At 43.4% G+C, this 23451-nt stretch overlaps 1 protein-coding gene across 2 annotated transcripts in view; it reads left to right on the forward strand.

The window, feature by feature from the left end:
* The window catches only part of HAUS1 (HAUS augmin like complex subunit 1), an 85945-nt gene that overhangs the window by 44194 nt on the left and 18300 nt on the right, over positions 1-23451 (forward strand). For both annotated transcript variants that reach the window (XM_077272087.1, XM_077272086.1), the window contains exon 3: positions 22568-22703. In XM_077272087.1, coding sequence (XP_077128202.1) covers positions 22568-22703 — 136 coding nt within the window. The remainder of the gene's footprint in view (positions 1-22567; positions 22704-23451) is intronic.

Genomic DNA, 23451 nt, shown 5'->3' on the forward strand with positions numbered 1-23451 from the left:
CAAGAAATGTTTGCGTTTTTTTTTTTTAAATTTTTTAAATGCCATTCTGCATGTGGTAAAATTATTAAGGCAACTTTGTTCCGGTCAGTATGAAAGTCTCTCCGTGGGACTTTTACTTTCTGCAGTCTGATCGCGGTTCTTAGTGCATTGCAATGCACTAGAACTGTCAGTGTTGTTCTGACAAAAGTTGGTTGCATCATACATGGATTATATTCTAGCTAACTTGCTAGTGGGGGGATTTTAACTGTGAAACAGAGACCTGCGAAACCCATAAAGGAAACAACTTTCTGCTTAATAACCAAGAAAAATTATTTCACAATTGGTGCAGAATCCAACCAGAGGAGCAGCATTTTTAGACTTAATACTATCTAATAGACCTGACAGAATAACAAATCTGCAGGTCGTGGAGCATCTAGGAAATAGCGACCACAATATTGTACAGTTTCACTTGTCTTTCGCTATGGGGACTTGTCTGAGAGTCACAAAAACACTGAACTTTAGGAAAGCAAAGTTTGACCAGCTTAGAGATGCCCTTAATCTGGTTGGCTGGGACAATATCCTCAGAAATAAGAATACAGATAATAAATGAGAAATGTTTAAGAACATCCTAAATAGGCACTGTAAGCAGTTTATACCTTGTAGGAATAAAAGGACAAGAAATAGGAAAAACCCAATGTGGCTAAACAAAGTAGTAAGAGGGGCAATTAACAGTAAAAAGAAAGCATTTAAACTAAAGCAGGATGGCACAGTTGAAGCTCTAAAAAACTATAGGGAGAAAAATACTTTATCTAAAAAACTAACTAAAGCTGCCAAAAAGGAAAGGGAGAAGCACATTGCTAAGGAGAGTAAAACTAATCCCAAACTGTTCTTCAACTATGTCAATAGTAAAAGAATCATAGGTGAAAGTGTAGGCCCCTTAAAACAGTTGTGAGGAAAGAATGGTTATAGATGACAAGGAAAAAGCTAATCTATTAAACACCACCTTCTCCACGGTATTCTCGGTGGAAAATGAAATGCCGAGAAACAAAAAAAAACAACAAAACCCTATATTAAGGGTCACCAATCTAACTCAAGAAGAGGTGCGAAACCGGCTAAATAACATTAAAATAGATAAATCTCCGGGTCTGGATGGTAAGCTATAGACTGGGCCAAGGTGAGTTATTGGACATGGTATATCTTGATTTTTCCAAAGCGTTTGATACCATGCCACACAAGAGGTTGGTACACAAAATGAGAATGCTGGGTCTGAGGGAAAATGTGTGTAAATGGGTAAGTAACTGGCTTATTGATAGAAAGCAGAGGGTGGTTATATATGGTATAGGCTCTAACTGGGTGGCTGTGATCAGTGGGGTACCGCAGGGGTCCATGTTGGGACTTGTTCTCTTCAACATATTTATTAACGATCTGGTAGAAGGTTTACACAGTAAAATATCGATATTTGCAGATGATACAAAACTATGTAAAGCAGTCAATGCAAGAGCAGATGGTCTTCTGCTACAGATGGATCTGGATAAGTTGGAAACTTGGGCCGAAAGGTGTCAGATGCTGTTTAACAATGATAAACGTAAGGTTATACACATGAGAAGAGAAAATCAATATCATCATTACACACTGAACGGGAAACCACTGGGTAAATTCTACACGGAGAAGGATTTGGGGGATCCTAGTTAATGATAAACTTACATGGAGCAGCCAGTGCCAGGCAGCAGCTGCCAAGGCAAACGGGATCATGGGGTGCATTAAAAGAGGTCTGAATACACATGATGAGAGCATTATACTGCCTCTGTACAAATCCCTGGTTAGACCGCACATGGAGTACTGTGTACAGTTTTGGGCACCAGTGCTCAGGAAGGATATAATGGAACTAGAGCGAGTACAAAGGAGGGCAACAAAATTAATAAAGGGGATGGGGAACTACATTACCCAGGGAGATTAGCAAAATTAGGATTATTTAGTCTAGAAAAAATACCGAGGGGCGATCTAATAACCATGTATAAGTATATAAGGGGACAATACAAATATCTCTGAGTATCTCTTTATACCAAGGAAGGTGACGGTCACAAGGGGGCATTCTCTGTGTCTGGAGGAGACAAGGATTTTCCACCAACATAGAAGAGGATTCTTTACTGTTAGGGCAGTGAGAATCTGGAATTCCTTGACTGAGGAGGTGGTGATGATGACGAACTCAGTTGAAGGGTTCAAGAGAGGCCTGGATATCTTCTTGGAGCGTAACAATATTGTATCTTACAGTTACTAGATTCTTTAGAAGGACTTAGATCTGGGGATTTATTCTGACAGAATATAGGCTGAACTGGATGGACAAATTTCTTTTTTCGGCCTTGCTAACTTTGTTATTATGTTATGTTACTATAGTGCCTGATGTCATGACGAAATGAGATCACCATAACAATGATCTGGTCCTTGCGATTACTTCACTGGTGTGCTGCTCGGAGTGCAGAGGGAGCTCTCTCCCTCTGCATGCCTGCTAAATGCTGTGATCAAGGGATTATAGTGACTGGAGCGGTGCGCGCACTGCTCTTGCACTGTGTGCTGGGTGTCAGCTGTCAAAATCAGCTGACACCCGATGGCTATCACGCTCCCAGCCTATGTGAGTGCAAAATTGCCATGACATTTATTGCTATATCATTTTTTTTTTTTTTTTCTGGTGGTCACTGAAGGGCTTAACTAGTTGTATAGTTTCAGTTTTATACATTGGGTCGTTCAATGGATCGCGGTTCTAATACTTTACAATGCTTTATCATTGCAGGGCATTAAATCAGTCTCTCTACATAGGGAGGAAGCGTGTAAGATTCTGCTCTGAGCAGTACCTCACAGGCCACTGTACTTGGGTGACCCTGCGGCCATCTGTTGGACTTGAGTCACCATGGAGGCCATCGGCACAGCATGATCACAATCTCCTTGTGCCGATTGGAGCAGTTAGGGAGCTTCCTCCTTCTGCTATGCCGCTCAATGTCACGGTCACTATCGACAGTGGCATCAGTGGGGTTAAAGGCCGTAATTGGCACCAGTCGTGGGTGTTTCTACAGGACGTTGGCTATAAAATATAGCTGACGCTCGCTGATGATATCGCAGGCTCTGCTAGTGAGCCGACGCAATCAGTGCCATATACTGTATGTACGTTGGTTTGCAGGAACGCCCTCCCGTGGTGCCGTACATGTACGGCTAATGCCGTAAAAGGGTGAACCAAAGAGAACAAGAGGTTTTCACAGGAGCTGTATACGCAAAATGGTAGCATTTGGGGACAAGAAAATAATGGGATAGAAAAGTATTTAAAGTGTTAGAATAAACAAATCCTTTTAAATTTCCCTCCATCCCCATTTGTCAGCACAAATTTGAGAAGAAAATGTATATGTAATAGCCCCAGTTCCCACAAAAATGCGCTAAAAAAAAAAAAAAAGCGATCAAAACATTGTACATGTATCAATAAAAACCACAGGTTGGCAAGCAGAAAATAAGCCTTTGCATAGATTCATCAATGGAAAAACGTAAATATTATGGATCACAGAAAATGGTAACACAAAAGTATTTAACTATTATGTGTTTTTTTTTTTTTTTTTTTTTTTTTTTTTTTCAGCCTCTAACATGCAGTTTAACCCCTACCTGACACTTGCAGTATATATACGTCATGGTAGGGCAGTACTTCCTGACCGATGCAGTATATGTACGTCATGGCGATCTCCTGTGCACAGAAGGCTGTGCGCAGGCAATAGCTGCCAGTTATCAGCTGATTCTGACAGCTGACTCCCGGCACTCAGTGCTAGCAGCACTGCCTGCACCGGCACTTGAACCCGCTAAATGCTGTAATCTGTATTGATCACAGCATTTAGCACCCCCACGACATCATCGCAAGAGCCTGATCTTTGCCATGGTGATCTGATGTCGTCATGACTACATCCTATTCACCAGAGTTATCAAACATACTATATCCTGCACAGAGCATGATGTAGCAGTGCTGACAGTTTGTAAAGCATAGCAAAGCTCCTTTTGTTCTATAAAATAGTTTGTGTAAAAGTGCCAAAGCATAAAAAAAGATATAAAAGTGGTATCGCTGTAATTGTACTGACCCGAAGAATAAAGCTGCCTTACCAATTTTATCACTTGCGTAACGACATGAAAAAAAACCTATTAAACAATTCCTGTATTGCTGTTTTTGTTGATTCTGCTTCCCAAAAATTGGAATTGAAAGCGATCAGAAAGTCACGTGACCGAATATGGTACAAATAAAAACATCAAATCGTTCTGCAAAAAGTAATCCCTCACATGACACTGTCGACCGAAATATGGGAAAATTATAGCTCTCAAAATATGGCGATGCAAAAACTAGTTTTTGCCAAAAAAGCGTTTGTTTTTTTTTTTGTTTAACAGCTGCCAAAGAGAGAAACAATATAAATCTCATCGCTGTAATTCCACCGACCCAAAGAATAAAGTCATCTAATCACTTGTACTGCACGAGAAATGGTGTAATAAGTAAAACCAATTCTTCACCTGCTGTTGATTTGTTCATTCTGCGTCCCAAAGATGGCAGTAAGGCTTGGTGCACTTTTATCCTGCGCTCTACGCTGAGCGCAGATACCGGGGTTTCCGTGTAAATCTCTGAAATATGTTTGACACTGAACAACCGGCGGAAGATTCCCTATAATGAGGCAGATTGAGACATCGTGTCCTCCCAATGATCCACCGGTGTCTGTCTTTTTAGGCGGTTCAAAAAAAGCGTGGTCCGCAACAGTTTTGTGCAATTCTGAAAAAAGGACACCACTGAACAGAGGCCAGACGGAGTTCAGAGTAACACTGCTGCCTCATTATAGCGAGTGACTCCCTCGGGATTTCATCTGAATTTTGTCACTCAGATTTAGATGGAAACCCCAATGTACTTGCTCAGTGTAGAGTGCTGGATAAATGTGATCCAAAATGTTATGTAAAGTGTTCCAAATAAAAGCTTCAACCCACTCCCCAAAAAAGGCAAGTCCCCACTGCGGTCCGTCATCATCTGTTAATGGAAATATAGGGGGCTTCCACGCAGTGCTGTGGAGTCGGTAAGCCAAACTTCCAACTCAGACTCCTCAATTTCCATGACTCCAACTCTGACTCCCTCATACACGGCTCACGTTTAAGTGATACATTTACTGTAGTAAAATAGTAACATCAGGCTTTTAATCATTGATACAATAATCAAGCCTTTAGATAGAACATAAAATATATTGGAATACAACTTTGGAACACAAACTTTTACATATTTACAATTTATTAAACACTATGCAATAAGCGGGGAAAATTTTTCAACAAAAATGTACTGAATAACATTTGTGCAGTCTATGAATTTGTTCTGAGAAATAGTATCTCCTCCATCAGATCCTCCTTTATAGATTACCTCAAATCTGACCTACCGTATATACTCTAGTATAAGCTGACCCGGGTATAAGCCGAGACCCCTAATTTTGCCACAAAAAACAGGGAAAACTTAATGACTCGAGCATAAGCCTAGGGTGGAAAATGCAGCAGCTACCGGTAAATGTCAAAAATAAAAATAGATACCAATAAAAGTAAAATTAATTGAGACCTCAGTAGGTTAAGTGTTTTTGAATATCCATATTGAATCAGGAGCCCTATATAAAGCTCCATACAGTACATGATGGGCCCCATAAGATGCTCCATACAAAATACGCCCCATATAATGCGCCATAAAATTTATGATGGGCCCATAAGATGCTCCATATTAAAATATACCACATATAATGCTGCACAAATGTTGATTAAGACCCCATAAGATGCTCCATACAGACATTTGCCCCATATAATGCTGCACAAATACTGATTATGACCCCAAAAGATGCTCCATACCGACATTTGCCCCATATAATGCACAAATACTGATTATGGCTTCATAAGATGCTCCATACAGACATTTGCCCCGTATAATGCTGCACAAATGCTAATTATGGCCCCATAAGATGCTCCATTGACACATTTGCCCCATATAATGCTCCACAAATGCTGATTATGGCCCCATAAGATGCTCCATAGACTATTATTGTCATGTCGGATGCTGTTCATACCAGGGCGTTCGACAGACAGCGGTAATTCCGCTTTTGTCCACTATGTGCTCAGTGGCGTCGGCTAGATTTTATCTAGCTGGTCCGGGGTTAATTTAGCTGGTGCTCGGATTGGAAGCTGGGCCACGCCTACTGCCTTTAAATAGTTCTTCTGAACATTTGGCGTCCCCGATTATAGCTTCAGTCTTGTGCTTGGTTATTTCGGTCTGGAGTGGTGAGCTAGGAGTTGGAGTATCGTTGCTGGTGGTGTATTTCCCTTTGTCTTATTTTCTCCTTCCTATATTTGTATTTATTTTGCCCTGTGCACTTATAGTGTATTCCTGAGTGACTGCGGCGTGTTGCATATTTTTCCGTTATCCTTGTCTGTGCTAACTGTGGGTATTGGTGTGTGGTCTCTTCACTGGGTGGTGGGTGGTGGTTTCAGCCTAGGGTTGAGACAGGGTGAGGGTGGAGGCCCAGACATGCACACCATCAGTGTAAACTCTGGGAGAGGGTCAGTCAGGGTTTCCCTAGTCTGAGAGAAATTGCAGGGGCCCGGGTCATTAGCTCTTGCATACCTAGATCTCCCGTGACATTATAATCGGCCAACATTATTTTAATTCCATGGATCCCATGAATTCCATAACCCGCCAGTTGGAGGCGCTGTCCCTACAGGTCACTGAGTTGAGGGGGGCAGTGCAGCAACAGGGACTAGCAGTATCTAATGTGCAAGCCGGAGTGACAGGTAGAGTTGCTGAGCCTAAGTTTCCTTTGCCTGAAAAGTTTACTGGGGAACGCAGTAAATTTGTTACTTTTCGTGAAGCTTGAAAACTGTATTTTCGGATGCGTCCGATCTCCTCAGGTAATGAGGCTCAGCGTGTGGGCCTGGTGTTGTCATTATTAAACGGGGACCCCCAAGCATGGGCGTTTTCTTTGCCATCTGATTCTGCTGCATTTAACTTTGTGGAGAGTTTTTTTTTTTCTGTTCTTGGACACATTTACGATGATCCTGACAGAATGGCTCTAGCAGAATCTAAGATACGCACTATTCGCCAGGGGGAGCGTGTTGCAGAGGATTACTGTTCTGAATTTCGCCGCTGGGCGGTTGACACTCAGTGGAATGATCCCGCACTGCGGTGTCAGTTTATTCATGGGGTTTCTGGAAGGGTTAAAAAAGCCCTCCTTATGTACGAGACTCCTGCTTCTCTAGATTCCGCTATGAGTCTTGTTGTCCGCATTGATCGCCGTTTGCGTCAGGGGGAGCATGAGAAGCCACCTGTGGGAGAAGGTTTAGGTTCACGTGAGGTTGCTGCAGGTGAGCCCACGGAACCTATGCAAATCGCAGGGGTGTCACATGTTAAGCATCAAGCCCCTGTGCTCAGGAAGCAGGGAGCCTGTTTTTACTGCGGTAAAACTGGTCATTTTGTTAATATTTGTCCTCTGCTGTAAAAGAAAAACGCAACGGCGGAAAACTTCTAAGCTCAGAGGGTGTGGAGGAGTCCAATCTGAGCTTATGCATATCCTCCATGGTGGTTTCTCAATGCATGCTCCCTGCCAAAGTTATTGTCGCTGGCAGAGAGCTGCCAATCACGGTTTTTGTGGATAGTGGTTCTGCCACAAATCTCATTGATGAGGAGTTTGCGCGCACAGCCGGTTTTAGGGTTGAAAAACTGCCTTATCCTATCCGCGTGGTCACCATCAATGCTGCTCCTCTCCCACAGGGGGAGATTACTGAGTTTGTGGCTGAGGTGAAACTCCACATTGGGGTTCTTCATTTCGAGCAGGTTACATGTAAGGTGCTCAAGAGTCTTCCAGCACAATTGGTTCTGGGTTTTCCATGGTTGTCTATGCACAACCCGGTTATTGACTGGAAAACTCAGGACATAATTCAGTGGAGCGAATTCTGCCAGGAGAATTGCTTGGCCACATGTGTCTGCTGTGACTTCAAGCGTTCCTGAGTCACTTCTGGATTTTGTGGATGTGTTCTCTGAGAAGGGTTGTTCAGAGTTGCCACCACATCGCTCCTATGACTGTACTATCAGGTTTAAACCAGGGGCCAAATTGCCTAAAGCAAGGATGTTTAACATCTCCGGTCCGGAGAGACAAGCGCTAAAGGATTACATTGCTGAAAGTTTGAGCAAAGGGCACATCAGGCCTTCATCCTCGCCAGTGGCAGCAGGGTTCTTCTTCGTTAAGAAGAAAGATGGCGGACTATGCCCTTGTCTGGATTTCAGGGAGTTAAACCAGATTACGGTTCGTGATCCATACCCTATGCCATTGATACCGGATTTGTTCAACCAGGTGGCAGGTGCTAAGTGGTTTACCAAGCTTGACCTCAGGGGGCGTAGAACCTCATAAGAGTCCGTCAAGGTGATGAGTGGAAGACTGCTTTTAATACCCCTGAGGGTCATTTTGAAAATTTGGTGATGCCATTTGGGTTGACAAACGCACCTGCAGTGTTTCAACATTTCATTAATGATGTGTTCTCGCATGTTTTGGGGAAATTCGTTATTGTGTACCTAGATGACATCCTCATATATTCTTGCGACCGTGATACTCATTTAGATCATGTCAGGCAGGTGTTACAGCTTCTCAGAGAGAATAAGCTATATGCAAAACTTGAGAAATGTGTTTTTTCGGTTCAGGAGTTGCCTTTCTTGGGTTATATTGTGTCTGCTTCTGGTTTCAAAATGGACGCCGCTAAGGTGCAAGCGGTGTTGCATTGGGAACGGCCTGATAACCTAAAAGCACTTCAGCGGTTCCTTGGGTTTTCTAACTACTATAGGAAGTTTATCAAAGATTTTCCTATCATTGCTAAACCGCTAACAGACATGACTAAAAAGGGTACCAATTTCTCCGTTTGGCCTGAGGCCGCTGTGCGCGCATTTGAATTTCTTAAAAACAGTTTTGTTTCGGCCCCCATTCTTGTGCAGCCAGACGTATCGAAACCTTTTGTTGTGGAAGTCGATGCGTCGGAGGTTGGGGTGGGGGCGGTGCTGTCACAAGGCTCATCCTTGAGCGGTTTGCGACCATGCGCATAGTTTTCCAAGAAACTGTCGCCCGCCGAACGTAACTACGATATCGGCAACAGGGAGTTGTTGGCAATCAAATTGGCCTTTGAGGAATGGCGACACTTCTTGGAGGGGTCGGTTCATCAGGTTACTGTTATTACCGACCATAAGAATTTGCTTTATTTGGAGTCTGCCAAGCGTCTATCTCCCAGGCAGGCTCGCTGGGCATTGTTTTTCACGCGGTTCAACTTTGTTGTCACTTACAGACCTGGGTCTAAAAACACTAAGGCGGATGCTCTGTCCAGGTGTTTTCCGGGGGGAGAACCTCGGGAAGATCCAGTACCCATCCTCCAAAAGGGTGTTGTGGTTTCGGCTCACTACCGAGGTTGAGGCTGAGATTGCCGAGGCCCAGGAGGAGGTACCATCTGAGCTTCCCATCAACAAAACGTTTGTACCGCTTCATCTCCGCTTAAAGGTTTTGGCGGAGCATCATGATGCTGTCCTGGCTGGCCACCCAGGGGTTAGGGGTACCTTGGAGTTGGTGTCACATCTGTTTTGGTGGCCCAAGATCCGACAGGACGTGGTCTCATACGTGTCAGCTTGCACCACGTGCGCTAGGGCTAAGACGCCCCGCTCCCGTCCTGTTGGCACACTACTTCCCCTCGAGGTACCTAGTAAGCCATGGACGGAAATCTCCATGGATTTTATCACTGACTTGCCCTCCTCAGCTGGGAACACGGTCATCTTGATTGTTGATCGGTTCTCAAAAATGTCACACTTTGTGTCTTTGCCTTCGTTGCCTAACGCTAAGACTCTGGTTCAGGTATTTGTGCAGGAGGTGGTCAGACTTCATGGGGTTCCGTCTGACATCGTTTCTGATAGGGGGTCTCAGTTTGTGGCAAAATTTTGGAAAGCATTTTGTTCACGGCTGAGGATCAAGTTGTCTCATTCTTCGGTGTTTCATCCTCAGTCAAATGGTTAGACCGACCGTATGAACCAAAATTTGGAACAGTACTTATGCTGCTTTGTTTCTGATAACCAGGAGGAGTGGTCGATGTTCCTTCCTTTGGCTGAGTTTGCCATCAATAATCACCGCCAGGAGTCTTCTGGGGAGTCTCCGTTTTTTTTGTGTTTACGGGCTTCATCCTCAATTTTGTACTTTGAGTCAGGGGGGCTCTTCCGGCGTCCAGGAGGAAGACCAGTTAGAAGCACAATTATCATCAGTCTGGAGGAGAGTTAAACAGCGCCTGTTGAGTGTGGGTGCTAGGTACAAACGTGTGGCTGACAGTAGGCGTGTGCCAGGTCCGGACCTGACTGTGGATGACTGGGTGTGGTTATCCATAAAAAACATAAGACTCAAAATACCATCCCTTAAATTGGGTCCTAGGTTTATTGGTCCATTTAGGGTCGCCGCCGTCATTAACCCAGTAGCGTACCCGTTGGAGCTTCCTACGGTGTATAAGATACACAACGTGTTCCACAGATCGTTGCTAAAAAAGGTGGTGGGTCTTGTGGACGCGACACCAATGCCTTCTCCAGTCTTGGTGGATGGTAATTTGGAATTCGAAGTCTCCAAGGTGGTTGACTCTCGTGTAGTGCGCCGCACTTTACAGTACTTGGTACACTGGCGTGGTTATGGGCCTGAGGAAAGGTCCTGGGTACCAGGCTCGGACGTTCATGCGGATCGGCTGGTCAGTATGTTTCACCGCCGTCATCCAGACAAGCTGGGTCCTATAAGCCGTGAGGGCCCTGGGGTCCCTCGTAGAAGGCGGGGTCCTGTCATGTCAATCGCTGTTCATACCAGGGCGTTCGACAGACAGCGGTAATTCCGCTTTTGTCCACTATGTGCTCAGTGGCGTCGGCTAGATTTTATCTAGCTGGTCCGAGGTTAATTTAGCTGGTGCTCGGATTGGAAGCTGGGCCACGCCTACTGCCTTTAAATAGTTCTTCTGAACATTGGGCGTCGCCGATTATAGCTTCAGTCTTGTGCTTGGTTATCTCGGTCTGGAGTGGTGAGCTAGGAGTTGGAGTATCGTTGCTGGTGGTGTATTTCCCTTTGTCTTATTTTCTCCTTCCTATATTTTGTTTTTATTTTGCCCTGTGCACTTAGTGTATTCCTGAGTGACTGCGGCGTGTTGCATATTTTTCCGTTATCCTTGTCTGTGCTAACTGTGGGTATTGGTGTGTGGTCTCTTCACTGGGTGGTGGGTGGTGGTTTCAGCCTAGGGTTGAAACAGGAGACAGGGTGAGGGTGGAGGCCCAGACATGCACACCATCAGTGTAAACTCTGGGAGAGGGTCAGTCAGGGTTTCCCTAGTCTGAGAGAAATCGCAGGGGCCCGGGTCATTAGCTCTTGCATACCTAGGTCTCCCGTGACAATTATGCCCCATGTGCTGTTGCTGTGATTTAAAAAAAAAAAAAAAAAAGACATACTCGTCTCTTGTCGCTCAGGCCTCCGGCACTTGCTATAGTCACCTTTCCCCGTTCCACCGCCGGGCGCCGCTGTGTCTTCCACGAAATCCGCACTGACGCTCAGGCAGAGGGCGCGCACTAACCACGTCATCGTGCCCTCTGACCTGAGCGTCACAGGTGGAAGACGGCACCCGGCTGTGGAACGAGGACAGGTGAATATCTCCGTGCTACCCATTATACTCACCTGCTCCTGGCGCGGTCCCTGGCAGCTTCCCTGATTGTCTCCGGGCGCGGCAGCTCTTCCAGATTTGAGCGGTCACTGGTACCGCTCATTACAGTAATGAATATGTGGCTCCACTCCTATGGGAATGGAGTAGCGTCCATATTCATTACTGTAATGAGCGGTACCATGTGACCGCTCAAAGCTGGAAGAGCTGCCGGTGCCTGGAGACCATCGGAGATGCAGGGACGGTGCCAGGAGCAGGTGAGTATGTGACAGCCGCTACTCCCCCTCCCCCGCCGACCTCCCCAGGGACAGTGACTCAAGTATAAGCCGAGGGGGGCACTTTCAGCCTAAAAAAATGGGCTGAAAATCTCAGCTTATACTCGAGTATATATGGTAATTAAGGCTAGAGAACAACGTATCTACACTAACTTGGGTTGGTGGCAAAACAGTAACCACATGGGCAACATCTTTAACAATTTCAGGGTATAAAGGAATTTCCTCATGCAGTCAGTTTTGATGAACGCTCTTCATTTGCTCTCAAAGAAGTAGAAAACTTTTGCTGAAATATGGTCAATCTATTTTCTATGGGAGTGGAATCTTTTTTTCCCTGCTCCATTTCATCCAAATACTTGTCTAAATCAAATTCCTCATCTGATGAGGATGAAGAAACGGCAGCAGCACTGGCAGGACCCGAGTCCTCTTGCTCTTGGCTGTCCTGTAGCCCACTCATCCTAACTGCTACCTCAATCAGAGCTTCTTTTCCTTTAGTAAGCTGTTGATCATCCTACAATATACGATGACTCGGGTCCGCATAAACAGCTGCCAGAAGAATTTTATTTTCTAATAGCATTGTCTCTCTCTGTTTCATTGAAACGGCAATGCCATCTGTGCTTAAACCTCCTCTTTGGGACAGGCAAAACAACAAGTTCTTCCACTCCTTTATAAAAATGCCAGGAGTTAAATCCTCAGCTTGTAACTTTTTAGTCACTGTAAATGGGCGATGAAGAAATTCCTTCAATTCAGCCACCTGTGTCCAATCAACTTCAAGTAGTGTTACCTGAGGGTTGGCCATATCTACAAGGAAGGGTTTCAGCTCAAGCGATCGCTCAGTCATTAAATAGGTGCTGCCCCTCCGAGAGGCTTGATCCACTATTGCCCCTTTTCCAGCACGTCTCTTCAAGATGGAATCAATTTTAGGGGTTCTGGCAGCAATAGCCAATTTCCTCATTTTGCTAATCAGAGTTCCATCATGTCCCTCTTGCAGCTATCTCTTATTGCCAGCTGCAGTGTGTGCACAACACAGCTCGTGATGAATAGGAAAGAGGTGTGAAGCAGCTTCAACTATATTATCTAATTGTAAAGAATAATTTTGCTGTTCTTCTGTAGTAATATCTGTTTGTTCCTCCGTTATGGGAACAGGACTGTGGCCTTCCATCTCCAACATAGTGAGTGTGAAATGTTCTTCTAGCTGCTGTTCACCTTCATTATTCTCATTCATCAGTTTAATTGTACTTCTGTTTGAAGCACTATCAGTTACAATAGCAAGAACCCGTTCTTTTGTGAGTTCATAATCTTGCAGAAGTTTTTCCTCTAAGGTCTGGAGAAACTGGTTGCTGTGATAAACTATAGTATCTTTTACTGCCAGCGTGTTAGTAACAATTTTTTTGTTGTCACAAATAACGAATGTGGATAGCAAAATAGTTCTCTCTGTGACATGTGCAGGCATCCATTTTAGGAAACACAAAGCATCTCTCGAGAGTCTTTTTAAGATCTTCTTTTTGGTTAAGGGCTTCTTCAATCATTAATTTTCTAATGTTTTCTCTTTCCAGAGAAACACCAAGTTTGCGGGTCATTTCTTCATTAAGATCTGTAAAAGCTGTTCTTGCAAATAATAACGGTGCACTGTCCTTCACAACCAGCTCGATGAGCTGTCTTTTAAACACATCTGCTGTCATTGTTACAGTAACTTTCACTTTCAAAATATCTTGTAACTGATGTTTGAGACTCTTTTCTCCTCCTTTGCCTGGCAGGAAGTGCTGGATTCTGGTTTCTTGGTGCTGCTGTGATCTTTTTCAATCACAGCTTTGTAAACTTCTATGTGGCAGCGTTGTAAATGTATTTTTAGATTGAACACTCTTGAAGAAACATTTTTATCGCTGCCTGAGTATGCAGTGATTTTGGCATCACAGCATTTGTTTTCATCTGGATTACTTATACACTGACACAAAATGTTTTTTTTTTTATCTTGAGTCACTGTGAAATGCTCACATACAGCTGACTTCATAAGATGTTTCTTAGACATTTTTTAATTATGTAAATTCGCTCTAAAAATTTTGTCCAGTAAAAAAAAAAAAAAAAGGTACCGTATATAACTCGAGTATAAGTCGAGATTTTCAGCCCATTTTTTTTTTTTTTAGGCTGAAAGTGCCCATCTCGGCTTATACGCGAGTCATTGTCAGCGGTGGGGTCAGTACCATATATACTCGAGTATAAGCCGACCCGAGTATAAGCCAACCCCCCTAATTTTGCCACAAAAAACTGGGAAAACTTAATGACTCGAGTATAAGCCTAGGGTGGGAAAGGCAGCAGCTACTGGTAAATTTCAAAAATAAAAATAGATACCAATAAAAGTAAAATTAATTGAGACATCAGTAGGTTAAGTGTTTTTGAATGTCAATATTGAATCAGGAGCCCCATATATTGCTCCATACAGTTCATGATGGCCCCATAAGATGCTCCATATTAAAATAAGCCCCATATAATCCTGCATAAAGGTTAATAATGGCCCCATAAGATGCTCCATAGACACATTTGCCCAATATAATGCTGCATAAACGTTGATTATGGCCCCATAAGATGATCCATAAAGATATTTGCGCCATATAGTGCTGCACAAACGTTGATTATGCCCAATAAGATGCCCAATACAGACACTTGCCCCATATAGTGCTGCACAAACGTTGATTATGGCCCCATACAGACACTTGACCCATATAGTGCTGCACAAACATTATGGCCCCATAAAGACACTTGACCCATATAGTGCTGCACAAACGTTATGGCCCCATACAGACACTTGACCCATATAGTGCTGCTCAAACGTTATGGCCCCATACAGACACTTGCCCCATATAGTGCTGCTCAAACGTTATGGCCCCATAGATGCTCCATACAGACACTTGCCCCATTTGTTGTTGCTGCGATAAAAAAAAATCAAATACTCATCGCGCAGCACTCCCCCTCCCCATTATACTCACCAGCTCCTGGCGCAGTGCAGTCCCTGCTTCCCCGGCACTGCAGCTCCTTCATGTATTGAGTGGTCACCGTTACCGCTCATTACAGTAATGAATATGCGGCTCCACCTCCCATAGGGGTGGAGCCGCATATTCATTACTGTAATGAGCGGTACCATGTGACCGCTAAGTACAGGAAGAAGCTGGGGCGCCGGGCAGCCAGGGACCTGCAGGGACCGCGCCAGGTGCAAGTGAGTATAATTAGACAGCCCCCGCTCCCCCTCCCCTGCCGACCCCTGGGTATGACTCGAGTATAAGCCGAGAGGGGGACTTTCAGCCCCAAAAAATGTACTGAAAATCTCGGCTTATACTCGAGTATATACGGTATATTGAAATTCTTGCAAGAATAGGGAATCATGCACTGTATAATTTAGGATAGAAATAAAACAATCTTTGCATAAATCAATAGGACACAAGTATAAAGTTTGTAAAATATGTTAGATAGCTTTACTCTGAACTTTCAATGTCCGGCTTGACTCCGAGTACAGCTCACTAAATGCTTCATGTCATATTTCTTCACAGTCTATGAAGAGGGGAGGTGGGAGGGAGTATGTTTGTGTTGAATCATATTCCAGAACACACATACAAATATATGTCCTCATCAATTCTTACTGTGTTTCCGAATTTGAGATGTTAGAGAACAGTTTTTCCCCTTATATTCTATGTATAGTGAATATGTCATCAGAGCATCTAATTTCTCCAAACATAAGCTAAGAGGAAAAACAAACCAAAACATCAAGCATACAGAGACAACATATACTGGACTATTGATTTATGCACAGTTTATTGAAAGTTTAGATATGCTATAAGAAGTACTTGCCTTAATCCTGTCTTCTGTTCACTCCAGAAGTTCTGAGATGAAGGCAGGCATTCCTTCCTGTGTATTTATTTTTTCCCCTTATCTGTAGATGAGGAGCTTCACTACTTATCATAAGCATAAACTGCAGCACAGATTCATCTCAGCTAAACGTCTAGACCTTAGATCGGGAATGGGACAGACATTTATAGGACTTATAACTTTCCCAAATTCTAATGAAAAAAATATTCCCCACAAACTGCATTGAACTACTGTACTCAATTTGTTATATATTTTTGAAGTCGGTCCATTGTATACCGACTCAGACTTCACCAAAATGGGCTCCGATTCCACGACTCTTACTCCACAGCCCTGCTTCCACGTTGCTTGTAGTGCAAATGCTCAGGAAAAGCAAAATGGCTCCTCACCTGCTAAAAAAACAAATTCAGCAAATTCTTCGCTCCATTCTGAGCACCTTAGTGTGTCTAATCTGCAGTTAGCGTCTACGTGTTTGGCATGGCTGTAGCGATGAGAGCCCCCCTAATTTACGAGTGTGTGTCTCCAGAAGCATGAGCTGGGCACAATGTATAGGCTCTACGGCATAGAGGTCACTGCAACAGAAATGCAATTGTCACTCCGCAACATCCACTGCTTGATTGTTTCCAGAAAACACCCATGGAGTCAAAATCGTCTCTACATCTGTAGATTTCCAAAGATGTATAATTTCCAAAATGAGGTCACTTGATGGGGAATTCTGGGGGCTCTGTATATGGAGTCCACGAACTATTCTAGGGAAATCTGTGTTTCAGGAGGCAAATAGCACTTTGTTCCTCCTGAGTCTCATGGTATGGCTAAGCAGTACTGTACAGCCACATACGGGGTTTTCCTACATTTGGCAGAAATTGTTGGACAAATTTTGGTGCCATTTTTACCCATTTTCCATGTGAAAATTTAAAATTTGGGGATAAAATAAAGTTTTGGTAGCAAAATGTAATTATTTTTCTTCACTGCCCAATGGCATAAAATTCTGTTACTAACCTGTCTTGTCAATATGATCACTGCACCCCTAGATGAATTAATTGAGAGGTGTAGTTTGTAAAAAGGGGTCTCTTATGGGGGGGTTCTGCTGTTCCTCAAACTAGTCCAGTAAATCTGAACTCTCAATATGGCACTTCTTCCCTTCTGAGCTTTGCACTGTGTCTCAATATTAGTTTTCATAGTAACAGTTATTAAGGTTGAAGGAAGACTTTAAGTCCATCTAGTTCAACCCATAGCCTAACCTAACATGCCCTAACATGTTGATACAGAGGAAGAAAACAAAAAACAATGTGGCAAAGTAAGCTTCTCAAAAGAAGTTGCTCAACAGATTTTGGGGTTCATTTTTTCCTATCCTTGTGAAAATGAAAAAGTTCCAGCTAAAAAATTTTTGTGGGAAAAAATTATTTTAATTTTCACAGATCAATATGATACCCGCATACCATTCCCTTAAAGTCTGAGTTTCAAAGCGTCATGCCTTTCTGAGCTCTGTTGTGCACACAAACAGTAGTTTCCCCCACCCCCGCCACCTGCTTATGGGGTGTCTGCATACTCAGGAGAAATTGCACAACAAATTTTGGCATGCATTTTCTCCAGTTATCCCTGTGAAGAAATAAAAAAAAAAAAAATTAACTGTTCATTTTTTCCGTCCACATTCCATTAATTCTTGTGAAGCACTTGAAGGGTTAATAGACTTCTTGAATGTTTTTTTGAGCACCTTGAGGGGTGCAGTTTTTAGAATGGTGTCACTTTTGGTGTATTTTCTTTCATATTGACCCTTCAGTCATTTCAAATGTGAGGTGGTCCCAACAAAAAGGGGATTGTAAACTTAGTTGAAAATCGCTGGTCAACTTTTAACCCTTTTAACTTAAAAATATTGTGCTAATGTAAAGTAGACGTGGGAAATGTTGTTGATTAACTTTGTGTGACATATCTCTCTGATTTAAGGGCAAACAATTAATCGTTTGAAAATTGCTGCATTTTCACAAAATTCCCATTTTTTTTTTTTTTTCCACAAATAAATGCAAGTCATATTGAAGAAATGTTACCAGTATCATAAAGTACAATATGTCAAGAGAAAACAGTCTCTGAATCGGTGGGATCCGTTGAAGTGTTCTAGAGTTATAACTAGTGTTGAGCATTCCGATACTGCAAGTATCGGGTATCGGCCGATACTTGCTGTATCGGAATTCCGATACCGAGATCCGATATTTTTGTGATATCGGGTATCGGTATCGAAACAACATTAATGTAAAAATGTGTAAAAGAGAGAATTAAAATAAAAAATATTGCTATACTCACCTCTCCGACGCAGCCTGCACCTTACCGAGGGAAGCGGCAGCGTTCTTTGTTTAAAATTCGCGCTTTTCTTTCCTTTACGTGAGTCCCGGCTTGTGATTGGTTGCGTGCCGCCCATGTGACCGGGACGCAACCAATCACAGCAAGCCGTGACGTAATTTCAGGTCCTTCAGGATTTTAAAATTACGTTCCGGCGTTGTGATTGGTTGCGTCGCAGTCACATGGGAGACGCAACCAATCACAGCAAGCCGTGACGTAATTTCAGGTCCTTAAGGATTTTAAAATTACGTCCCGGCTTTGTGATTGGTCCGCGTCCCGGCAACATGGCCGCCATTAACCAATCACAAGCCGTGACGTCACGGGAGGCTGGACACGCGCGCTTTTTAAAATGGGCGCGTGTCCAGCCTCCCGTGACGTCCCGGCTTGTGATTGGTTGCGCAGCGGTCAACCAATCACAAGCCGGGAGGCTGGACACGCGCCCATTTTAAAATTTTAAAATGCGCGCGTGTCCAGCCTCCCGGCTTGTGATTGGTTGACCGCGGCGCAACCAATCACAAGCCGGGACGTCACGGGAGGCTGGACACGCGCCCATTTTAAAAAGCGCGCGTGTCCAGCCTCCCGTGACGTCACGGCTTGTGATTGGTCCGCGTCCCGGCAACATGGCCGCCCTGACCAATCACAAGCCGGGACTTCACGTAACCAAGTAAAAGCGCGAATTTTAAACAAACAACGCTGCCGGTTCCCTCGCTGAGGTCCAGGCTGCGTCGGACAGGTGAGTATAGCGATATTTTTTATTTTAATTCTTTCTTTTACACATTTATATGGATCCCAGGGCCTGAAGGAGAGTTTCCTCTCCTTCAGACCCTGGGAACCATCAGGAATACCGTCCGATACTTGAGTCCCATTGACTTGTATTGGTATCGGGTATCGGTATCGGATTGGATCCGATACTTTGCCGGTATCGGCCGATACTTTCCGATACCGATACTTTCAAGTATCGGACGGTATCGCTCAACACTAGTTATAACCTCATAAAGTGACAGTGGTCAGAATTGTAAAAATTGGCCTGGTCATGAAGGTGAAAACAGGCTCTGGGAGAAGAGGTCTGGTCATGAAGGTGAAAACAGGCTCTGGGAGAAGAGGTTAAATTATTTGGGATTTTGATGGGTCAGATATTTACAGACACAACAATACCAAATATGGTTTTTTAATTTCTTTACTTTTTTTTTAATACTAGAAAAAAGGGGGTGACTTTAAGACTGTAGTTTTTTTTGTATTTTATACTTTTTTGCAGTACTCTATACTACACTGCTCCAAAAAAATATAGGGAACACTTTAACAGAATATAGATAGATAGATATAGATATTTCAGTACTTACACTTTATTTGCTTTTTCTGGGGTTTAAAATTCTTTCCATATACCGTCCACTTCTTGTAACTTGCTGTCATCTAGAACCTGAAAAGACAAAAGTGATTAACAAGAAAGGCAGGAACACCAGTGCTGTGGAGTCAGTGTCCATTTTGGTGAAGTCAGAGTTGGTAAAAAAAAAAAAAAAAACAGGGCAGAGTCCGACTCCTAAAATATACACTGTTCAAAAAAAAAAAAAAGGAACACTTAAACAACAGAATATAACTCCAAGTAAATCAAACTTCTGTGAAATCAGACTGTCCACTTAGGAAGCAACACTGACAATCAATTTCACATGCTGTTGTGCAAATGGAATAGACAACAGATGGAAATTATTGGCAATTATCAAGACACACCCAATAAAGGAGCGGTTCTGCAGGTGGGGACCACAGACCACATCTCAGTACCAATGCTTTCTGGCTCATGTTTTGGTCAATTTTGAAGGTTGGTTGTGCTTTCACACTTGTGGTAGCATGAGGCGGACTCTTCAACCTACACAAGTGGCTCAGGTAGTGGCTCAGGTAGCACAGTTCATCCAGGATGGCACATCAATGCGAGCTGTGGCAAGAAGGTTTGCTGTGTCTGTCAGCGTGGTGGCCAGAGGCTGGAGCCGCTACCAGGAGACAGGCCAGGAGATGTGGAGGTGGCTGTAGGAGGGCAACAACCCAGCAGCAGGACCACTACCTCAGCCTTTGTGCAAGGAGGAACAGGAGGAGCACTGCCAGAGCCCTGCAAAATGACCTCCAGCAGGGCCACAAACGTGCATGTGTCTGCACAAATGGTTAGAAACGTACTCTGAGAATGGTCTGAGTGCCCGACGTCTACAGATGGGGGTTGTGCTCACAGCCCCACACCATGCAGGACGATTGGCATTTGCCACAGAACACCAGGATTGACAAATTCGCCACTGGCGCCCTGTGCTCTTCACAGATGAAAGCAGGTTTACACTGAGCACATGTGACTGACGTAACAGAGTCTGGAGACGCCGTGGAGAGAAATCTGCTGCCTGCAACATCCTTCAGCATGACCGGTTTGGCAGTGGGTCAGTAATGGTGTGGGGTGGCATTTCTTTGGAGGTCCGCACAGCCCTCCCATGTGCTCGCCAGAGGTAGCCTGACTGCCATTAGATACAGAGATGAGATCCTAAGACCCCTTGTGAGACCATATGCTGGGGCAGTTGGCCCTGGGTTCCTCCTAATGCAGGACAATGCCAGACCTCATGTGGCTAGAGTGTGCAGCAGTTCCTTCAAGATGAAGGCATTGAAGCTATGGACTGGCCCACCCGTTCTCCTGACCTAAATCCGATTGAACACATCTGGGACTTCATGTCTCGCACCATCCACGTTGCACCACAGATTGTCCAGGAGTTGACGGATGCTTTAGTCCAGGTCTGGGAGGAGATCCCTCAGGAGACCATCTGCTGCCTCATCAGGAGCATGCCCAGGCATTGTAGGGAGGTCATACAGGCACATGGAGGCAACACAGACACAACTGAACATAATTTCCTTGTCTTGAGGCATTTCCACTGAAGTTGGATCAGCCTGTAATTTGATTTTCCACTTTGATTTTGAGTATCATTCCAAATCCAGACCTCCATGGGATATTCATTTTGATTTACATTCAGCATTTTTATGTTTTATTGTTCTCAACACATTCCACTATGTAATGAATAAAGATTTGCAACTGAAATATTTATTTCAGTGATATCTAGGATATGGTATTTTAGTGTTCCCTTTATTTTTTTTGAGCAGTGTATATACTGTAATCCTATAGTATTGCAGTAAATAGTTGCCCAATCTGTGGATGAACTTCACAGGAGTACCAAGATGGCAGCCATGCAGGCCTGCACCATTCCCCTAACTGCCATTGTGACCCATGTTCACTCAGCAATGACTGTCACTGGCGATCGCTCCCATTTAAATGCCGCCATTGGCTCATGTTGCTGCTGTTACAGGCAGATGCTGGTTATGAATTACAGCCAGCATCTGCTCAGTAATTAAGCACCAAATTTGGCCTTGTTCTTGAGTGATAATTCTTAGGCCCCTTTCACACATCAGTTTTTTGCCATCAGTCGCAATCCGTCGAATTTTGAAAAAATAACGGATACAGCGATTAATGCCGCCGGATCCGTTTTTTTTCCTCATAGACTTGTATTAGCGACAGATTGCGATGGATGGCCTCACGTTTCATCCGTCGAAAATTGTTTGTTCGTTGGCCGGAGACAACGGACAAAGTAACTTTTTTTGTGTACGTCGAAAAAACTGACAGTGACTGATCCGTCGCCGTCCATCATTTGCTAGAATGGAAGCCTATAGCGCCGGATCCGTCAAATGACTGAATCCAGCAACGGATTCCATTTTTTTTTTTTTTTTTTCTTTTAACTGCTCGGATCCAATTAGCCAGATCCGCTAGTCGGATCCGTACAAAAACTGATCCGTCGCATCAGTTTTTCACAATCTGTAACGGATCCGTCAAGCCAACGGATTGTGACTGACTGCAATAATCCGATGTGTGAAAGGGGCCTTACTAAGTGCTGATATACAGTTAGGTCCATATATGTTTGGACAGAGACAACATTTTTCTAATTGGTTATAGACATTACCACAATGAATTTTAAACAAAACAATTCAGATGCAGTTGAAGTTCAGACTTTCAGTTTTCAGTTGAGGGTATCCACATTAAAATTGAATGAAGGGTTTAGGAGTTTCAGCTCCTTAACATGTGCCACCCTGTATGTATGATGTGCAGTCGCTTTGTGATTGTTTGGGTCTGTTCTTTGGCAACTTTCACAGTTTTCCCCTCCACAGCAGCAAAACCTCATTTGCCTCAAAAAGCTGGCAAATGAGCTGCTGTGAAGGAGACCCAATGCAAAGTCAGAGCTGCGGCCTCTAATTTCAGGATCACCGAGGTCCTCTTTTTCCAGCCATATGGCCTCATGTTGCGGTTGGAAAAGTGTGGGTTTTTTTGTTTTTTTTTAATATATAAATGTTCTGCCATCTAATGCATAATTTCTATATAAACTGTCTTATTCCTCCAGCTCAAAGCATCCATGACCTTCTGAAAGAGAGTCTGGGCCCTTCCTATGGTGACCTGTCTCGTATGGGCAACACTTACCTTAATCAACTAGTGGATAGCTGCCTCACACTAGAATTAAAGGATTCGTCACTGGGCAGGTACAAGAGGCTGTGGGGGTGACTTGTACCGTACGTCCTATTTAATTACTGAACATACATTCTGTGTATTTCTAGAATCATAGGCAAGTGTGTGATGAAAAGATTGATACTTAAAATACTGCAGCTTTATGCTTCAGGGCTGCACTCATAATTCAGTTGACCTAAGAATAAAAGTGTACTTGTTGCTATGGATGACCACTGAGAGCCAGCTGTCAGGTGCATGCATGAGGAATTGCACGATTGACCAGTGGCGGACACTGACAGTTTGGGGCCCCTGTGCAAGAAACGTGTCTGGGCCCCCTTCCTTTTATGGCAACACAAAGCGAGATATATATATATATATATATATATATATATATATATATATATATATATATATATATACACACATATATACACACATATATACAGTATATTATATATATATATATATATAATATACTGTATATATGTGTGTATATATGTGTGTGTATATATGTATGTGTGTGTATGTGTGTGTATATATATATATATATATATATATATATATATATATATATATATATATATATATATATATATATATATATATATATATATATATATATATATATATATATATATATATATATATATATATACACTCACTCACCGGCCACTTTATTAGGTACACCATGCTAGTAACGGGTTGGACCCCCTTTTGCCTTCAGAACTGCCTCAATTCTTCGTGGCATAGATTCAACAAGGTGCTGGAAGCATTCCTCAGATT

Source organism: Ranitomeya variabilis, chromosome 7, assembly GCF_051348905.1.
Source record: "Ranitomeya variabilis isolate aRanVar5 chromosome 7, aRanVar5.hap1, whole genome shotgun sequence".
NCBI lineage: Eukaryota > Metazoa > Chordata > Amphibia > Anura > Dendrobatidae > Ranitomeya > Ranitomeya variabilis.